Here is a 17968-nt window from a genome sequence, read left to right as displayed (position 1 = left end):
TGGTACAGTTAGCACAGTCTGTTTACAAATATATAAGGTTCATTCCATAATCTTGTCACAATGCATATAGTCAAATTCTAACTGGAAACATTGGCTTTTGGTCAGCATGCATGTAGACTATGAAACTCTTCTTTAACTAAAATGGTTGCTTTGGTATAAACCCGTTAATTACTCGATATTAGGCAACTGTGGAAAAGACACTTGTAAAAAAAAAAAAAAAAAAAAAAAATTTTGGGAAAAGACTTAAAAAGCATCTGCCTCTAGAGTAATTTGCAAATGAAGCTGAAGAAAGGTAACTAAATAGCTTACATTTAAGCTTGGAAATGTTTCTTTGTCCCTTTATGTACCTGTCTTGTTAGAGAAGAATTATGAGAATGTAATTTAGGTTTGAATTCTACTGCATAAAAGCCTTTGCAGGAACAAAAACTGTTTTAGCAACCAGTAAGACTGAACTCTTCAAACTGACTTTTTTCTTGTTATGTATGGCTGGATTTAAGTATACTTCTGATAATCATTAGCCAGGATGGGATAAAAGGAAAGGCAACAGGTCTCTAAAGACAGTTTAAAACTCATATCCCACAGATTAATACTTACAAGCTCTTTGTGCTTGTTGGCCTTTCCTTACAATATGACTGTACTCATAAACTATATCTTGAATGTCCATACATCTCTCGTAGTAGTTTTCAATTTGTTCCACTATTTCTTTGTCATGCAGAGGGTTAGAAATCTAGAAAAATACATATAGCATTTACATTACCTGTTGTTTGTTGTCTACAGTTTGTAATAAGTAAGCGTTCGATGCAAATAATGAAAGGAAAGAGATTATTTACTACAACCAGCTTGTCTGGCATCATATTGCTTAGCACATTAACATGATGTGCCAGATATGACAAGACTATGATTTCAAATAGTCAGCATAATTCACAGATAAATTTGAAAAACTAATGAAACCTGAATGGTGTTTACTAGCAACTTCAACAAAATCATAAATTATCAATTACCTTCAATTACTCTAGAAAACTGAGCAACACTTAAACTGTATTTAAATAAGGACTTAATTTGAGCAATATTGCTTTACATATTTGTTTTGGAAAGTCTTATCCTCTAACATTTGAAATACTAACATTGCAAGATTTTGACATGAAATGATCATGTATTGCTTACATGTTCCCAAGTTCTATTATGTTTCACATTAGCTGGCTGCTAATATTTCAATGTTTGCCCAAATACTGCTTCTGTTTACCTGTTCTGTTTCCAAGACATTAAGACGATAGTACTTCACAGGTCCAAAGAATGCTTCAATACCATTTACATATCCACTGCCTCCAAGGACAAAATATCCAGCAGTATCATCGCAGTAGAAGTCTTCCCTGAAACTTGAAAACACAAGAGATGTGAGCTGATTATCAGAGGTATTATGAAAGGGGGGGAGAAGAAAAAACAACTCAATTTCAGTATCCAACATGAACCAGTTCTTTACAAACAAGGACAAACTAAGAATATTTTAGGCAGCAGGATTTCTACAAAAGCAAAGCAGATAACAATTGCACAGGTGAAATTCTAGCTGCCTCATGCAACAGCAAAACTTCCTTTGACTTCATTGGCAAGGCTAAGACTTCATTTGAAGACTGATCCCGATACTACTGATTTATTTTTTTTTTTTCCATTCAGTTTTTAGTACGGAGATCAGACCACAGCATGACAGTGCACATTACCTCAAACTAGCTCATGGCAAAACTACCAAGTTACTCAGATTGTTCTCAGTGTAAGTATAGTGATGCAAACTGGTTTAGTGAGTGTAGACTAGAAAAAGATGACAAATCGTGAACATCTGGGATCTTGGTTATGAACTTGCTGTCCTCCAGTTTTCCGTATCTGAATACATATATTACTTGGCAGAAGGGAAAGGACTGCTTACATAAAAGACTGGTGATGTTGTCTTTTCAAATTCTTCCCAACGCTGCTCACTTCTACCTAGAAGAACATATAATATTAATTCCAATAGACTAACTATTACAAGAAATATTTAAGACACTTCAGCACATAGTTCACAAGATTACAACTGCAGATGTCTTGAATGTCCTCTGCATCATTATCACGTATCTCATTTGTACTGGGAAAGTTTAGTGGAAAGCACTGACAGTGGTCTGTGGTGGCCAATCACAAGAGGAAAAAAATAGCACAGATATTACCTACTTCAGCTATTTAATTTCCGTGTTCAGCTATGAGATGCCTATACTTCACTGAAGCTTTTACTCTTCCAAATTGTGAAAGTATGTTTTGCTTTTATATAGCAGAGAAATGAAGAGATATTCATCTCCTCAAGAAGTTGTAGCTTACAGGTAAAGAAAGGCCAAAAAGTTAACGAATCTAGGAATTAGAAGCCTGAAAAGGAAGACAAGTTAAAGTTTTCATACGCGTTGTTATTTTAAAAAGTTGTCTAAGGACATACAAAACAACCTTGCAAAACTTCATCAAGTGCTGAATGGATTCATCTTCCAGTGCTCTTAAAGTAAGACTCTCAATTTCTTGATGCCTCAATGTCCCGTTCTTCCTTAACTTAAATATTTTGTCTAAGATCCTGTTAACATGTGAAAGTGAAGTAACTAAATAAGGAGATTTCTGTGCACCTCTGGAGTATCAAAGCATTAGAAAACTTGCTAAGGGAAGATGTGTAAATGGAATTGAACTGAATCACAGTTTTATTTGTCCCAAGAATGACTCAAAGTACTGAAATGTTTTTAAGTTTGGTTATACTTTTTCTTCCTGCCGTAAGAGTGCTCAGCTGAATGATATGTTAAGGAATTTGTCAGAGGCATAATCAAATCAGAAGACTCTCAGTCTTGATCCTGTAATTTAGTCAGACACGTACCTGTCCACCCTTAAAAGAGAGATCCAGTCGAAACCACTGCTTCAGAGGAAGGCTGAAGCTTGTTTTTACTGCAAGGTCATCTCCTCTAATGAGGTGCATCTGAACATGCACATAACCTGACAGAACATCAAAGGAGAAAAATACACTAACCATCACAAAAACATCAACATTAAGAGTGGATTTCCTTATATATTACTCTGTACTCTTTATCACCAACAGAAATCTGGAGGCTCGCTATGCCATATGTGAGCTCTAACAGGGAAACATGCTCTCAACTGCTAATGCACAGGCTGCTACATGAAACCACTGAAACAAAACCAACTTGTCTGGGGAATAAGGATATTAAATGTGTCAAAGAGGAAGGACACCGCAGTTGATCCCAAAATGCTATACGTAATTTTAAACAGCACAGGGGGACATGAATATCTGTTCAGTGTTCAACTGTTAGCACATGAGAATGTAATTATTGAACAGGTACAAGATAACTCCAGACCCCATTACCTGGACCCGTAGAAGCTAACCTCATAGTCTGAACCCGTAAAAACAAAATAGTCTATTAAGATAACCTAATAAACACTGGGAATAAAGTAGGCCTTAGAACCTCTCAAAGCAAGTCCCTTATTGAGGAAGTAGCTTCCAGTGAGTTGTCATTTCTGTTTTCTCTTCAAAGGAAAATATCCAGTTTGTAATGGATATATAATGAATAATGGAAAACTTGCCACAGTGTTATATCAACTATTCTAATGATTTATTATTTAAATTGGTAATGAGACAGAGAAAATAGAAATAGCAAAAATAGCTGGGAGGAAGACATTAGTTGTGAAACCTGCACCTGTTATGAGAAAGCCAGTGGTGCACACTCTTCACTTTTTCCTATTTGAGACTGCCAGTGAGCCCTCATTTGCTGAATTTCTTTCTGTTTCTGAGATAGAAGAGCTGCCTTCTGGCAGGGAAGTTCTTTGATTGTAACTATTGCTAAGATAAGCATTACCTCTGAACCTTTTTTTGGATCAGGGAAATAGACCTTACCTTGAACACCACAACATTAGAAAAAACTTGAATTATTTGAACTTCTGAGGCTATTCCAAATTTTCAAAAGTTTTTATGTATATGTATATAAGAATTGAGAGCAATATTGAAGTAATACATCAATAATAATAATTAAAGTTATTTATCAAAATAAGACTTTAATCTCAATGTTTTTTCCTAATCTGTAAGGCCCAGTGCATCCTCCTGGCAAAGCAGATATGCAGACATTTTCCAAGTTATCCAAGACTAGATGCTATGCAACTATTTTTCAGTTTTGCTCTACTTATTTAGCAGTTAACTTTCTTTTCAGATGCTATAGTCAAAAATAAACATTTTTTCAAGATCAATTTCACAAAATAAGTTATTGTTATTCCTGTGTATAGGCACAGATCTATAAAAGCCTATTCAATCCTTTCTGAAAATAATTAATGAAATCCCTTACCTTCCTCATTTAGAAATATAGCAGGAGTACTGTACATCTCTTTTGGATCAATAAAATAGAGTATACCACACAGATCCTTTTCACAGTGATGCAGTAAGTATAGCCAGATTGAAACAGTGAACCTGCATGAGGGAAAGCAAACAAGAAATCCACTCCTGATGAGAAATCTCATTATGTAAGTTCAAAAGCACAGATTTCACCTTTATTTAGCAAACTGTTCCACACTTGTAGTCTTTGGAATGCATCTTGTGCAGTAAAAACTTTTAAACTAACTCTGTTTAAGATTTTCTATCTATGATCTGCTTATAATTATGCATTTCTGTGGCACTGATATGAGAGTAAAGTTAAAGAAGCATTATTTGAATCAATTCTACAATGGTGGATCAGAACCCACATCACTAAGGAACTGAAAAAGCAGCTGAGACAACCTGGAGCCACCCTCCCACGTGCAAACCGCACAAAATTCCCACATGCACGTTCTTGTAGTCTTGATTGTGGCAGCTAGTAAAAACTAAGTTGTGTCTTCTGTACTAAATACCAAGTGAAAATGTGCTTGGGAGGAGCAGGTGAAATAGAATTCGTAACCTCTGGGTAGTACAAATAGGTATGAACACCTGTCATGGAGTTTATCAAAGGATAAATAAAGGTGGAGTGTGTTCAAACCATTGAGTGGTGGGGGGAAAAAAAAAGGAAAAAAAACCTCAATTTTACCTATTGAGCAATTTTTGTACAAAGCCAAAATGGTTTTACCAGCTCTGATGACATTACAAAGCAGATTTGCTGAAGAACTAAAATCAGAATTTATGCTACTGCATCTGACTAAACTAAGAACTGCTTCTGTCCTAGTGACAGGAACTTGGCACTTATTTCTGTAACAACAAAGTCAGATCAATGCCAAACACCTTTGAAAATCAAACCTTTAATGTACAGCCCAGCAAAGCATGAACAATTACAATCTTTGATAACATTTTCCTACTGGCTTGTAGAAGGAGGTATTAATTGCATTTTGAGTACTTAAGAAAAAATATTTGTTTGTTGGTCAGCTTGCCTTATATTTCTTGAGAGAAGTTGCTAAACAAACAGCACCTTGTATCTCTTCCTTAACTAAACCACTGTAGGTCTGAAAGTGCTCTGATGTTAAAAATAAAAAACGTAGAAGTGATGCAGTTTTCCCTAATACAGTCTACACCTTAAATAGCTAGCAAGGTCATATTCTCCACAGATGGAACACGGGTGAAATAGAGGGGTTTGTAAACCACAATCATTTCTAAATAGATTATTATGATCTGCAGGCAAACACTGCTTCCAGCAATACTGCTTGTGTTTGTACATTGTTCTTTCCATCTTTCATCTCTGGCAATATAGCAAGCTTAAATTCTGCACTCTTTATTTGCTCCCTGACTGCCAGTCATACCCTGTCTGGACAAATTTCCTGGGACACAGGTGGGAACAATGCTGACACATTTTGCTTTCTCTGTTGCTGCAGAATGCCATGCAGAGTCAGTAGTCTCTCAGATTCCCAGCCTATCCCTACTGCAGGCTGTCTGCTGGCAGCTGCCCCAAATAATAGTTGCCTACTCTGTTAAAAGATAAAGGCAAATCTCTATTGGAAAGCTTTTTCATTCAACGAAATCCTTGATGAAAGTCAAACGAGAAACCTGTTAGATTAATCTTTTCAGTTGTCTTTTGATGCGGTGGGGAACCACCATTCACCTACAAGCAGCTAAAAGAAAAATCTTTTCTACTTCTTAACAGAGCTACCCACAGATGTCATGCAACTGCAACACACAGGCTAGCACTTCACGCTAGTACTGAAAAGACAGCCTGAAGGAAAGAGCAGATGGAATGCTGTGGAGCAGGTACTGAGCTGCTTAAATTTATGTTGTGTTTTGTCAACCGGAGCTTCAGTACCGGAAGCAAGTACATGTCTGAGTAAAGAGCAGCAGACAGTGCAAACTAGGCTGTCATGCATCCTAAAAAGGCCAGGAGATAAAAACGTACTGAACTAATGACTTCAGAGTTATGGTTTGCGAGCTGCTAATCTGTACAGAACCTGCACTCGTTGGTTACTCTTCTTTGGCTCTCACTGCTTACAGGCCAAACACAGACAAGCAGACAAGTTCAAGCTGTGATCATGTCCTGTTTCCGTGGTGGTGTTTCTGGGATAACAGCATCTGGTGGAAATGAGATATGTATGTACGTGTACACACATGCGTTTTGTCTGAAGTAGCAAAATATGGCTGAAGAGTTGTGAGAGTTGTGGGAAGGGGAAGAGGAGCAGAGAAAGATGCTAGTGTGATTCCTCTGTAACTGAATATTGTGTCTGACTTGGAGAGTTTACACAGGGAGTGTGGAAAGGAACAGCATAAGTTTAAGCTGGATGACTCAACTAGGCAAGAGACTATCACTAAGGGCTTGTCAGGCTGCAAACTAGTGTGAATTCATAGGGAAAAAAGCTGTTATACACTGTCTGTCCTGTAGGAAACAGTACTCTGCAATTAGTCTGCAAATGGTGTTTGAAGTACAGATCGTTCTGTAACATAGAAAACCTCGGGAGAGGTAGTCACAAGGCAGCTGTGTGATCACAACAGTATGTAACAGCTAACCAACCCTCCTCGTGGTACCAAACCAGCTTAGTTACATCTACAGTAGTATCTCTCATGGTATGTCTTACAGTCTCATCTTAACTCCCTACAAAACTGCAATCAGAGAACAGAAGGAACTGCTACCTAATTTGAACCTTTTCTCAATGTATCAGATGGTATTTCTTTAATTGTGAACCAAGCTTAAGAACTGAAGTGTAAATATTAGCATATTCTATAGCCTACAAGAATCAATTACAGTGCATTTCAGCTATTTGCCTATACTTACATTGGATAATCAATCTGATGTTGTCTGACTGTTTCGAGTTCTCTGTTTTCAAACTGTTCAAATCTCTTCACAATTCCTGTCTTCTCCCCACTGGAAGCATATATGAAGTTGAGAATCTGAACACCATCTGCAAAAAAACAGATTTCCTTAAATCTTAGAAAATAATCATTGTTAACTGAGTAATTAATTAGCTCACATTTGTATAGTCAAATGTTTGAAACACATAATCGATTAAAAATTAATGCAAACTTTCAGCAAGCTCTGAAGCACAAGTTCATTTGTTGATATTAAATGCATTAGTCTTGGAGTGAATCATTCACAGGAAAGTGAAATGGAATCTATTTCCAGCCACTGCTGGAAGCAGGGAAAACACTCTAAGGTACTTAGCTCTGAAGCATGAGTTAGCTTAAACAAAAGTTAGTATGGAGGAAAATCTTCATTTATGTTATTTGTTTAAAATCTCATTCCACCTTTGGTTACGCCAGTGTGAGATTAATCCACAGCTCCTTGGCTTACTCTCCAGTTAAACTGCATGTATGGATAGATACCAATTCTGTTCTTAACTGATACACACAATCTAGTAATAAATCTAACTGATAATGCTGCCCCAATAAGAAACAGAAGATATTAACAGTTTTTTCAAGGCATATCAAGAGCTCTTCTAAAATTGAGCAATTTGCCACAAGTTCATTTTAGAAAAATTAGTGTTTTTTGTTATACTAAGTGTTCTCATCTATAATGTAATTCGATAATGCATTAAGATGTTTCACACTGCTGTCAGAGATCACGTGCTCAGACTCCAAGAAATAGCTCAGAAAGTCTGTGGAGGCAAAAGCTACTTTGCTTCTTGGTTCTTCTCAATGCATTCACATGTCAATGTAGCAAAAACAAATTATAAAAATGCTTTTACAGGTTTTGCTAGGACAGAACTCTTTAGAAGCTAATAATGTTTTTGCTTTTAGGTTGTACTATGAATGTGTACTGAGGACAACTGGAAGTGGATGTAAAGCTAGAAATAGGCAGACCAGAAAAAAAAAAAAGAACTCTGAGGAAACCTAGAAGGCAAACTTGTGAATTTCAAGAATTCATATAATTGGGTAGGACTTTTTGTTTACATATATAAATATTTCCATCTATAAACTTAGGCCAAAATAAAAATCTTCTTGCTAAACACCAGGATAGACCAGATATAAAATTTAGTTTTATGCTGTCTCTGAAGTTTAATATTCTGTTAGCTAATTGTAAGTAATATAATTCTTATTTAGCAGATGATTGTTATTTTTTCTTGTTATTTGTGTGGATCTATGAGTACACTTGAAGAGAAATGAGAATTAAAATGCTCAAGTATAACATATTTAGTTTATAAACACTGAAAAAAATGTTGAAAAACTAGCACTGTTGAAAAATAAACTTATTTTAAAACTTTTATTTTAAAACTATTCATTTTATCAACTTTCCTTGACCATGAAGGCTTTTGGGGAGGGGAGGGAGAGGAATTAATGCAACATTCATTGTACTATGAAGTCTTAAAAATCTGTTTTTGAGCATATGGTCATTATCTCAAGCAGAGGAGTAGTAGACTACCTGCATGAGAATTATGTATGCAAGATGTTAAAACAATACAATCACAGACTCTCTTTGAAGATAAAGTCTGAAGATGAGGGAATGATGTCCAGTGACCTATGTGAGTTCTAAATACAATTTTGTGAATATGCTCCGAAAATAAAAGGCAGTGCCAGTGTGATGAAACAAGCCAGCTTTGAGAGACATGATGATTTTTGTCATTTGAAGCTCTGATCTTGCACTTATTAAACTTACACTCAATAGTGTGGGCCAAATAAATTGTACTACCCAATCTTTACTACAGGTACATATTTTTTAACATCTTACAACATTTTCTGATGTTCTTTCGGTCCTATTAGTCCACTTGGAAACAAACAACAACAAAAAAGGGACTTAACACATACCGCTTTCATGAGGGCACTGAGGTATCTTGTTTGCCTGAAGCATCCACAAATAGTCAGCACCCCACTGAAGACAGACTTTGTGGTCTTTATATGGGCGTTCAAAAGGTGGAACTGCTTCTAAAAAAGTGTAATTCTTGGCAACCGCCTCCTGGTAGCTTTCATTCTGCTCAACATCATAGCTGCTAACTGATTGGTGACTAATCCATGCATATAATATCACACTGTGCACTATTATTGAGTTTCTGATGATGTAATCATCTCTGTAAACCATGATGCTTGGAAATTTCAAGTGTATTTGTCGGGTTTGACGAACGTCAATATTCTTCTCATCCTTCCACCTCTTTCTGTATACTGGTACACCAGTCCTGAACTCTGAGGAAGCTACTGCTTCCAAATTAATTACACAAGGCTTAGAACATAAATACTGAACAGAAACCTCAGAACTGTTAAGGACTTTCTTATCCAAAACATTTAAATGAATGAAGTCCACAGAATCCATCTTTTTTCCAAACTGTGGCGTAACTGCTGTTGTCCGTACTGTCTCCTTTCCAAAAGATGGCACAAAATTCTGTAAATAAAAAAACACAACAAAACAATTATGTTAACCAGAGAACCAAACTTACACAATTACTGATATACTTCAACCAGTAGCAGATGGTTTATAGACAGTACTCGGACTCCAAACCACAGGATTCTTTCACACAGCAAGTAGCTATGGATTACTGAAAATATACCATCAAGATTTTAATGGCAACAGTTCCCTTACCACTGAGTTCTCAAAGCCACATATGCTTCTATAAAACAGTACTTAAAGGGTGTATCCTGCAAGTGGAATCTGGTCCACTAAGATACTGACTTACACGTCATGCTATTTACACATGCTCCTAGGATCAAGCCAAAAGAATATCTACAAAAAGGTGTTGGCATTTATTTGTCGTATCATTGTTCACTTGCACTGCTGCAGCCTGATATTTCTATCTTCCTAAAAAGTTAGATCATTTTGTTTCCTACATGAGAGGTATCTGAAGAACAGGAATGATAACCAAAGCAGACCACTGTGGTTTCCTGAAAATCAATTCATGTTCATAAAGCATTTCAGAACTTACTACAGAAACATTCCTAACTGGAAGATGGACTTATAAATCTGAGCAACAAGTCTGGCAGACACTACTTAGTTTCTGCTCCCTATAGCTATGTACAATACATTCTTTATGAGTTCTTGGACATGCACAAGGATTATCTTCCATGCTGAAGTTCTTGTCTCTAAAGCTTCTGACTGCTTTTTTTCTTTCTGCTCAGCAGCCAGCAACTGGCTTGATGTGCTGCCAGAGATACTGAGGATTACAGAGCTTGGGGAGCCATCACCATCATTGTGCTTCTGCCAAATTCCCTGATCTGCATAAAACGTTCCAAACTGTCACTCTGGACTACCAGGGAAGCTGGTAATTAAGGTTATTCAAAATGAGAAGCTCTATTCTCAGTGACTTTTAACTTTGCGAAGCTTAAACAGAGTGAACTGAAATAGCTACTGGATAGCTACTTCACTTGACTTTTTCACTGCAATTCTCAAAATATTTAAAAACTTGAACCAAATACTTTGTACATTTCTATCTACATCAAATGTATGTGCTGTTAACCTGAAGGAAAAGGCCTCACCCCTATGCCAAGATGGGGACCAGTAAATAAAATGAATTGTTTTCCTTTTCATATCTTAAGAATACATTAACACTCCTTGAAAGCTACTCTGAAAACAAATATTTGCCTACTTAACTTAAAAAGCTGTAACAGTCAGGAAAAGCTTACTTGTACTCCCCTCCTCATTCCTATTTTAGATTTAACTGTGTGACCAAATTTTTCTCCTTTATTTAAAGCAGAAATTGGAAGACATGACTGAGCGAGGAAACTTTTGAATGAATGAAGAAGGTGGGTATTGCTGCCAGCAGCTGGTAACTCCAGATAACCAGATTGAATCACAGGCTGTAGATCTTTCTGTACTTGTTACTCAAACTGCTTTCCACAAGAACAGCCAAGAGTTCCTTACTTCCTCATGTCCAGCACGAGCGGCAGGAGACCAAATTTGCAGTGATGCTGTACAAACACATGGAAGCCCCAAGATACTTATACAAGATATTTATTTTGGACAAATAAAAATGCAAACCACACCACAATGCCAGGATCTGGGCTTTTTACAACAGGTTGTGTCTTCACAGTAACAGCTTTCCTCTCCGTCTTGTTTCCCATTCCATAAAATGGATAAAATTCTATTAAAACTAAATCACCATTTCAATCACTAGTGGCAAAGGACAGTAGAAATACCCATGAATCTAACAAATCTATCTGCAGGCAGTGTTTAAATGATGTGTATTAAGAAGGATTTACTGAAGGGGATAAAATAGAATGACTAGAAGGAGGCTGGTGTCTATTGGAAAACTGACCACCGCATCCTGCAATAACACACATGCAGAAATACTGATACAAAAGCTGACAAAAACTTTATTACTAATTCTAATATCTTTTAAATTTACTATTATATGTTTCCTTATATGGTTCTAGTTACCTCTACATAGCACACACAATGGCATACACAAATTATGCTACAACTCCTCTGCTTGATCAATACCACTCATATTTATCAAATAATTTTTGGACCTTGCAAGAAACAGTACTGGAAAACAGCTTAATATGTATGATATATCAGAATCTTCCCTGTGATGTGGCCCCCAGATTATAGAAGTAAGACTGTATGTTTATCAGAGGATGTTGAAGTACACCAGGTAGACAGTATGAAGCATCACATTACTGCTGCTTTTCATATGTATCTATTTACAGTCCAAATGTATACAGCCAGCCCTCACTTTGCAGGGGTTTATCCAACACAGAGACACAGGAGTTGGCTCCCAGCAGACACTGCCTGGGTCTGGCAGTTTTCATTAGCAAAGACACAGCAATACGTGAACACAGCCATCTGGCTTCCAACGGAAGGCCAATTCTGGCAGAAACAACGCTACTTTTTGTGGTGCATATGTGCCAAGGCAGCAAGCACTGCAACCCACAGCCAGCTCTTGATCAGCTCCATGATGCTCCTAGAGCACCTAGGCATGACGTAGTGTGACCGCTGATGTGCAGGTCAACCTCAGCTGTGTGTCTTCCCTCATCACCTGTTCTGCAAAACGGCTCCCACAGGTTTAGTCCTGAGCATTTTCTCATTGGTGTCTGATGTATTGACTAAAACGTGTTTGGGTCTGCTGCTGCATCACACCCGCTCAACTCCTCAGGATGCTCATCTAGGCTGGGGCAAACCACAAAGCCATCCCCCACTGATGCAGCTGCGACAGAGACCAGGGACAGTGCAGTCTCCCAAATCACAGCCCAGTGTCTGTTCCCACCTGGCTGTCTCCCTGCATTGCTTTCCTGGCATTGTATGGTGCACCTGCTAAATGAGTACCTCTACTCTGTGGTAGGTCTCAGGTCTTTCCTCAGCGTTACCTCAGACAATGTGGAGTATACTGTGCATAATCTCTGCCTACAGGGAGCTGAGATGAAAGGATTACAAAACGAGTGTGATTATGAGATTTAAATACAACATTTTCCCTGTGCAGTAAACAGGACAGCTATAATACGGCAGATCAAAAATGTACTGTAGGACAGGCAGAGTTCAATGAGGAAGGCACAGAGGCTTCACTGTGTGAGGCATCTTAATCACAAAGGCTGTACAGGTTCTGTTCTTGGATCTTCTCCTTAAACCCACTGAACCTGAGGGCATCAGCCCACGCCATCACACCAGATGTCAGGACCGAATCACAGCCATTAGTAGAAAAGTGAATATTTCAGTGGTGAAATACTATAGAAAAGGCTCGGAATCGTGCTTTGCTTAGCTGGAATAAGATCTCAGCAGAAATAGGGCTCCACCCCGCAGAAATCCCCCACATGATCCTATGGGACCGGACCTGTTTGCTCTGAGACTGAGGACAACCACAGCCCTATACCTGTAATCGCCACGTCATGCTGATTTTTAAGCTGTGTGGAAAGGAAACACCAGAGCAGGTGCTGCTCTGCTCCCTGTCAGCATCAGTGTCCCATACACGTACGGGGACTCTAATTGGAGTTTGTGTTCAGCAGAGTAGAAGAGGAACAAACTGCACTTAGGAGATGCCTTCAGAAGGCAGTGTTTCCCTTCAGGTATTACAGCGGCCACACACACGCATCTGGAGGCGATGACAGCGGAACCCCCATTCCCTCCGGCCCACGAAGCCCAGCTCAGTGCCACCTGCCACACGGAGCGCGTTACCGGCCCGGCCCGGCCCCGCGGGGCTGCATCCCCCGGTCGCCACGCACACGCTTCCCCAGGGCCGGGTCGCGGCCGCCCGACGCCCTCCCGCCGGGCCGGGCCGCCCGAGCTCGGGGAGCCGCGGCAGGTGCGGGATCCGCCACTCACCATCAGGAAGAGGAGGAGGAGAGGAGGGACGCGGCGGGGCTCGGCCGGGGACGGCATGCTGCCGCGGCGGCTCAGAAGGCGGCGGTGCCCCACGGCGTGGCGCTGCCCGCTGCTGCCCGGCCCGGCCGGCCCCGCCGACACGGATGCGGCAGATCCGGCTTCCTGGAGGAGGGGCTCCCGCAGCGCCGCGCCGCGCCCCGAGCGGCCGCCGCAGGTGCGGAGAAGAGGGCGCGGCTGGGCCGGGGTGGCATCCGGACGCGGAGGGGCCGAGCAGCCTCAGAGCGGCTGGAGCGCCAGCGCTCGGCAGGAAGCGTCCGTCCCGGCGCCGCCGTTGCGCCTGCGGGGCTCGGCGACGGCACGCCACCCTCCCCGTTCCGTCTCTCCCGGAAGCGGCGGCCGCGGAGCTTCCGTCCCGGACGCGGGTCGTCCCTCCGCCGCCATGGCCGGGCTGTCGCGCACGCTCGGCATCTTCGGCTGCTTCGTGGCCGTGGTGGGGGCCGCCTTCTACCCCATCTACTTCCGGCCGCTGCTGCTGCCCGAGGAGTACAGTGAGTGCCCGGGGCGGGGCAGGGGAGCGGGCAGGGCCCGCGGGACTCCGGGGCCGCTGTAAAAATGACGCGAAACTCGGAGTGGTTTGGTCTCAAGGTGACCCTGCGTCGTTGGCTGGGACGGGGTCGTGCGCAGCTCACGGTCGTTCTGTGAAGCGTCGTACCGGGAAGCCCTGGGATGCCCCGTAGCGGCGCGGAGCGGAGTCGTGCCTCCGTGCCTGCCGAGCCGGGCGGGGGAGCGTTTTGGTGCGATGCATCTCAGCGTGAGGGCAGACGGGTCGCTGCCGCAAAGGCGCGCGCGGTTACTCTGAAGAGATTTCTAGGAAGAAAGACAAGATGGCAACGAAGTTACTGATCGCCTCAGAGGGACTTTAGCCTCGTCTTGATGGTGGAGTAAAATTTAACTTGCAAGCATCCAAAATAATGGAAGGAAACGATGTTTGTGGAGGTGGAAACTGCCCCGAGCACGGTTCTGGCACACACGCAGTGGGCACTTAGCACACACTCACACTTGCTATGCAATACCTGATTCCAGGCTTTGTTTATCACGTGTGCTTCCAGCTCTCCTTGGTCCACACTTTTGTTGATTTCCTGTGTGCTTTTCTTGACACTTATCAGCTGAATGAGAGCTGCACAAGGTTCACCTGACTCTTAGATTCCATGGTTGTGGTATTTCACTGGGAATATTAATTTTAACCTCTAGGGTAGGGAGGATTTAATGTTTGGAGAAAGCTGTGTAACAACAGAACTGCTGTAGAAGCTCTTGCCCCTCATTGACTTGAGCTGTGGCGAAACACTCATCATTTCTATGTATTAGGAAGCCGGGTCTGAAGTCTCAGTATTTAAGGCGAAATAGCTTTGAACTAGAAGAGGGGAGACTTAGATTGGGTGTAAGGAAGTAGTTTTTTTACAGTAAGGGTAGTGAAGCACTGGAACAGTTGCCCAGAAAAGAGGTGATTGCTCCACTCCTTGAGGCTCTCAGGGTCAGGCCGGATGGGGCTTAGAGCAACCTAATCCAGCTGCAGGCATCCCTGTTCATTGCAGGGAGAGCTGGACTAGATGGCCTTTAAGGGTCTCTTCCAACTGAGACAATTCTATGATTCTAAGTCAGACATCTGGATCATCATCACGTAGTATCCTGCAATAGGGTTTTAGTTCTCTGGAGTGGTTCTTGACAATGTTTTTTAAAGGCTTAAAAAATTCAGTGGGATGGTCAAGAGGCTGCTACAGCCAAGTGCTTTGATATTCTGCTTCAAAGCACCATGGTGGTAAAGCACTTAATAGTAAGCAGGGGGAAAAGTGGTGATGGCGGCATTTATTAGGGTAAAATGATACAAATTTAACCATTTTTCTTCCTGAAAGTGGTTGAATCTTCAAAAACATTTGTATATAGTTATGCTGTAATTAATAGTTCGTTATCTCATATATATAACAAACCAACCCTGGAATAAGCCCACTGCATGGAAAATATCCCCCTAATGTTTAGTTTTAAAAAATTTACAAGCAGTGGTTTTATAGATGCTGCCATGAAATCTCCCTGGAACAAGTTTCCAGAACAGGAAGGTGGAGATCGCCAATTCTGGAATGAATAAATCCTTTGAGGAGTTTTATGTTGAGCATGTGAGGATTATCTCCCTGAAGTAGTGCTCCTTCCTTAAGTTAAGGGATCACAACAGATATTTTAGCATTGTTTGTAAAAAGTAGTGGTTACTTTAAGATAGTTATCTCATAGTTGGTTCTGCAAGGTTACAAACTAGCTCTTAGTTTCTCTGTGAAGTGTAAATGTTACATCTGTGTTGTATACATGCGCACTCATCAGGATTTCACTGTGTGGGGTCCAGACCTCACTTGGTGAGGTCAAGATGTTTTCTTATTTTCTTTTTATTAATATTGTTCTCTCTGTTTTGTTTTCCAGAGAGAGAACAGTCAATAAACCGAGCTGGTATTGTTCAAGAGAATATCCAGCCTCCAGGTATACTAGATTCATGATTTGTACTGTTTTAATGATCTTCTTGAAGACTTGAATATTCCTATGGATTTAAGTAATGCAGTAAAAAATACATGTATTAGAAAAAAAAAAAAAAGCCTTACTACAAAAATATTTTCTCAGGCTAGTTCTTCACTTAAAATCATGAATTTAATAAAATCTGTTTTAAATTGAACTATCCAAAAAAGTTTTAGAGATTGCGTTATCTCACTCTTAAATACTTTGTGCACAAGAAACTAACTTTTGCTTCAGTTCAGAGTAAACAAACCATGAGTGGTCTGAGTGCTAGCTGTAGAAAATAGTTTGCTGCACCTTTGTTTTATTGAATGCTGCTTTACAAGTCAGCTGAAATGCAATTTGTGAGGAACTTTGTCATTACCTTCCAGCCTTGTGGGAGGCAGAAATATGCGACACTAAAGGAAATTTTGAATACAGTGCTAATTGCTTTTTGATGCCTGTTGTTACAAGTAGAAGGAATAGGAAAGTGTGAGGGGAATAATATTGTACTGCTCATTCATATACAATTATGCCATAATTGATAATTCATTGTCTCATATAGCAAAACTGGCAAGGTTGATATTTCTCACTTAAAGTTACGGAACACATGTCTTGATGAAACAGTTTGTATTTGAATATGTTAAAGGGTAACTTAACTCTTTTTTTTTTTGAAGAGCCTGACAGCAACAGCAGGGGAAAATCCAATAGGATTAGTGCCACATAGTAAGCTATGCATATCAGTTAAATCATCAATGCAGGACTGACTTTCCAAGAAAGCAGTTAAATTTTGAAGAGGAGCAGGCAAGTTATATTGACATAAAAGTCTTGTAAACCTGCTTTTTATTAAACAGTAAAGAAGATTGGACTGTCTCATTTATCCAACATGCAGGTACTTGATGACCAGTTCTCCTCAGTATAATTTTTTCATATAAATTTAGCTGTTGATGAGAATTTATGAGATCCAGTAATTGAATGTGAAATCTAGACAAACTGAAGTGTAAAATAAGATGGGATTCTACATGATTTTTTCCCAACAATATTGTAATACCTTGCATGCTGGTGTGAGGGACTTTTCTGCTATCTGAAGCTTAAGATGAAGATGAGGTTGAATTCCTAAGTACTTTTCAAGCTTAAGTAGATTTTTGAGCTCAGTGCAGAAAATGTTATTGAGATTCATTCATATTTTGTTTTTCCATGAGGCTGGAATAGCAGACAAGATTGTTTTTTTTTTCCAAAACTGTAGTTATGAACTGCTGGTATTTTCATATTTGTTTTGTAGGGTTAAAAGTATGGTCTGATCCATTTGGAAGAAAGTAACGTTGCCAGCTGGTGCACTTCAAGGCAGAACTGAAGATGAACTTCTTCAATTATTTCTTCTTACACTGAAGTATGCCTTTGGGCATCACTTGAGAAGAATTCTGATAATGCTGTGTGGGCACATGAGGAGCAACAAACGCTACTGGTTGAAAAGCCAAGAGGAAAAAACATCCCAGTTTTGGCAGGGTGCTATGGCACAATGGACAGACTGCTAGGGAGGTGACTGTTTCTTGTGTTTAGAAGTAAAATATTTGCTTCCTTGAGAAAAAGGAAGAATTATTTTTGTGGTTAATCTGTAAACATTTGGAGAACAAATTATAAATAGACTAAATTATGCAGACCACTGCAGTTTCCTCCCTCATTTGAAAATTACTTTCTGTGGTTTAATTGTGAAAACATGATAGAAGTTTATACTGAGAGAGACTGGTGAAGATTTGCTCTCTCTTAGGCAGAGTATAACATGGTAAGTGAGAATTTGTGCATTAAAATTTCTTCCTTTCAAA

At 40.0% G+C, this 17968-nt stretch overlaps 2 protein-coding genes across 4 annotated transcripts in view; one reads left to right on the top strand and one right to left on the bottom strand.

The window, feature by feature from the left end:
* Nucleotides 1-13751, bottom strand: part of SEL1L3 (SEL1L family member 3) — a 30381-nt gene extending 16630 nt beyond the window's left edge. For all 3 annotated transcript variants that reach the window (XR_014883195.1, XM_085223355.1, XM_085223356.1), the window contains exons 1-8: nt 13617-13751; nt 9182-9749; nt 7215-7341; nt 4344-4465; nt 2873-2988; nt 1919-1974; nt 1244-1376; nt 595-727 (exon numbers count right to left, since the gene is read on the bottom strand). Coding sequence is in view for 2 of the 3 variants with exons in the window: in XM_085223355.1 (XP_085079481.1) it covers nt 595-727; nt 1244-1376; nt 1919-1974; nt 2873-2988; nt 4344-4465; nt 7215-7341; nt 9182-9749; nt 13617-13673 (1312 nt within the window). In the remaining variant the exon portion in view is untranslated. The remainder of the gene's footprint in view (nt 1-594; nt 728-1243; nt 1377-1918; nt 1975-2872; nt 2989-4343; nt 4466-7214; nt 7342-9181; nt 9750-13616) is intronic.
* Nucleotides 13752-14024: 273 nt separating this feature from the next.
* Nucleotides 14025-17968, top strand: SMIM20 (small integral membrane protein 20). The gene is made up of 3 exons (XM_003205883.4): nt 14025-14164; nt 16080-16136; nt 17428-17968. The coding sequence occupies exons 1-3, from the start codon at nt 14056-14058 to the stop codon at nt 17463-17465; spliced, it is 204 nt and encodes a 67-aa protein (XP_003205931.1). The 5' UTR covers nt 14025-14055; the 3' UTR covers nt 17466-17968.

This window comes from Meleagris gallopavo, chromosome 4, assembly GCF_905368555.1.
Source record: "Meleagris gallopavo chromosome 4, MGAL_WU_HG_1.1, whole genome shotgun sequence".
Classification (NCBI taxonomy): domain Eukaryota; kingdom Metazoa; phylum Chordata; class Aves; order Galliformes; family Phasianidae; genus Meleagris; species Meleagris gallopavo.
The sequence above is the reverse complement of the archived record's forward strand: the minus strand, read 5'-3'. Positions and strand labels throughout refer to the sequence as shown.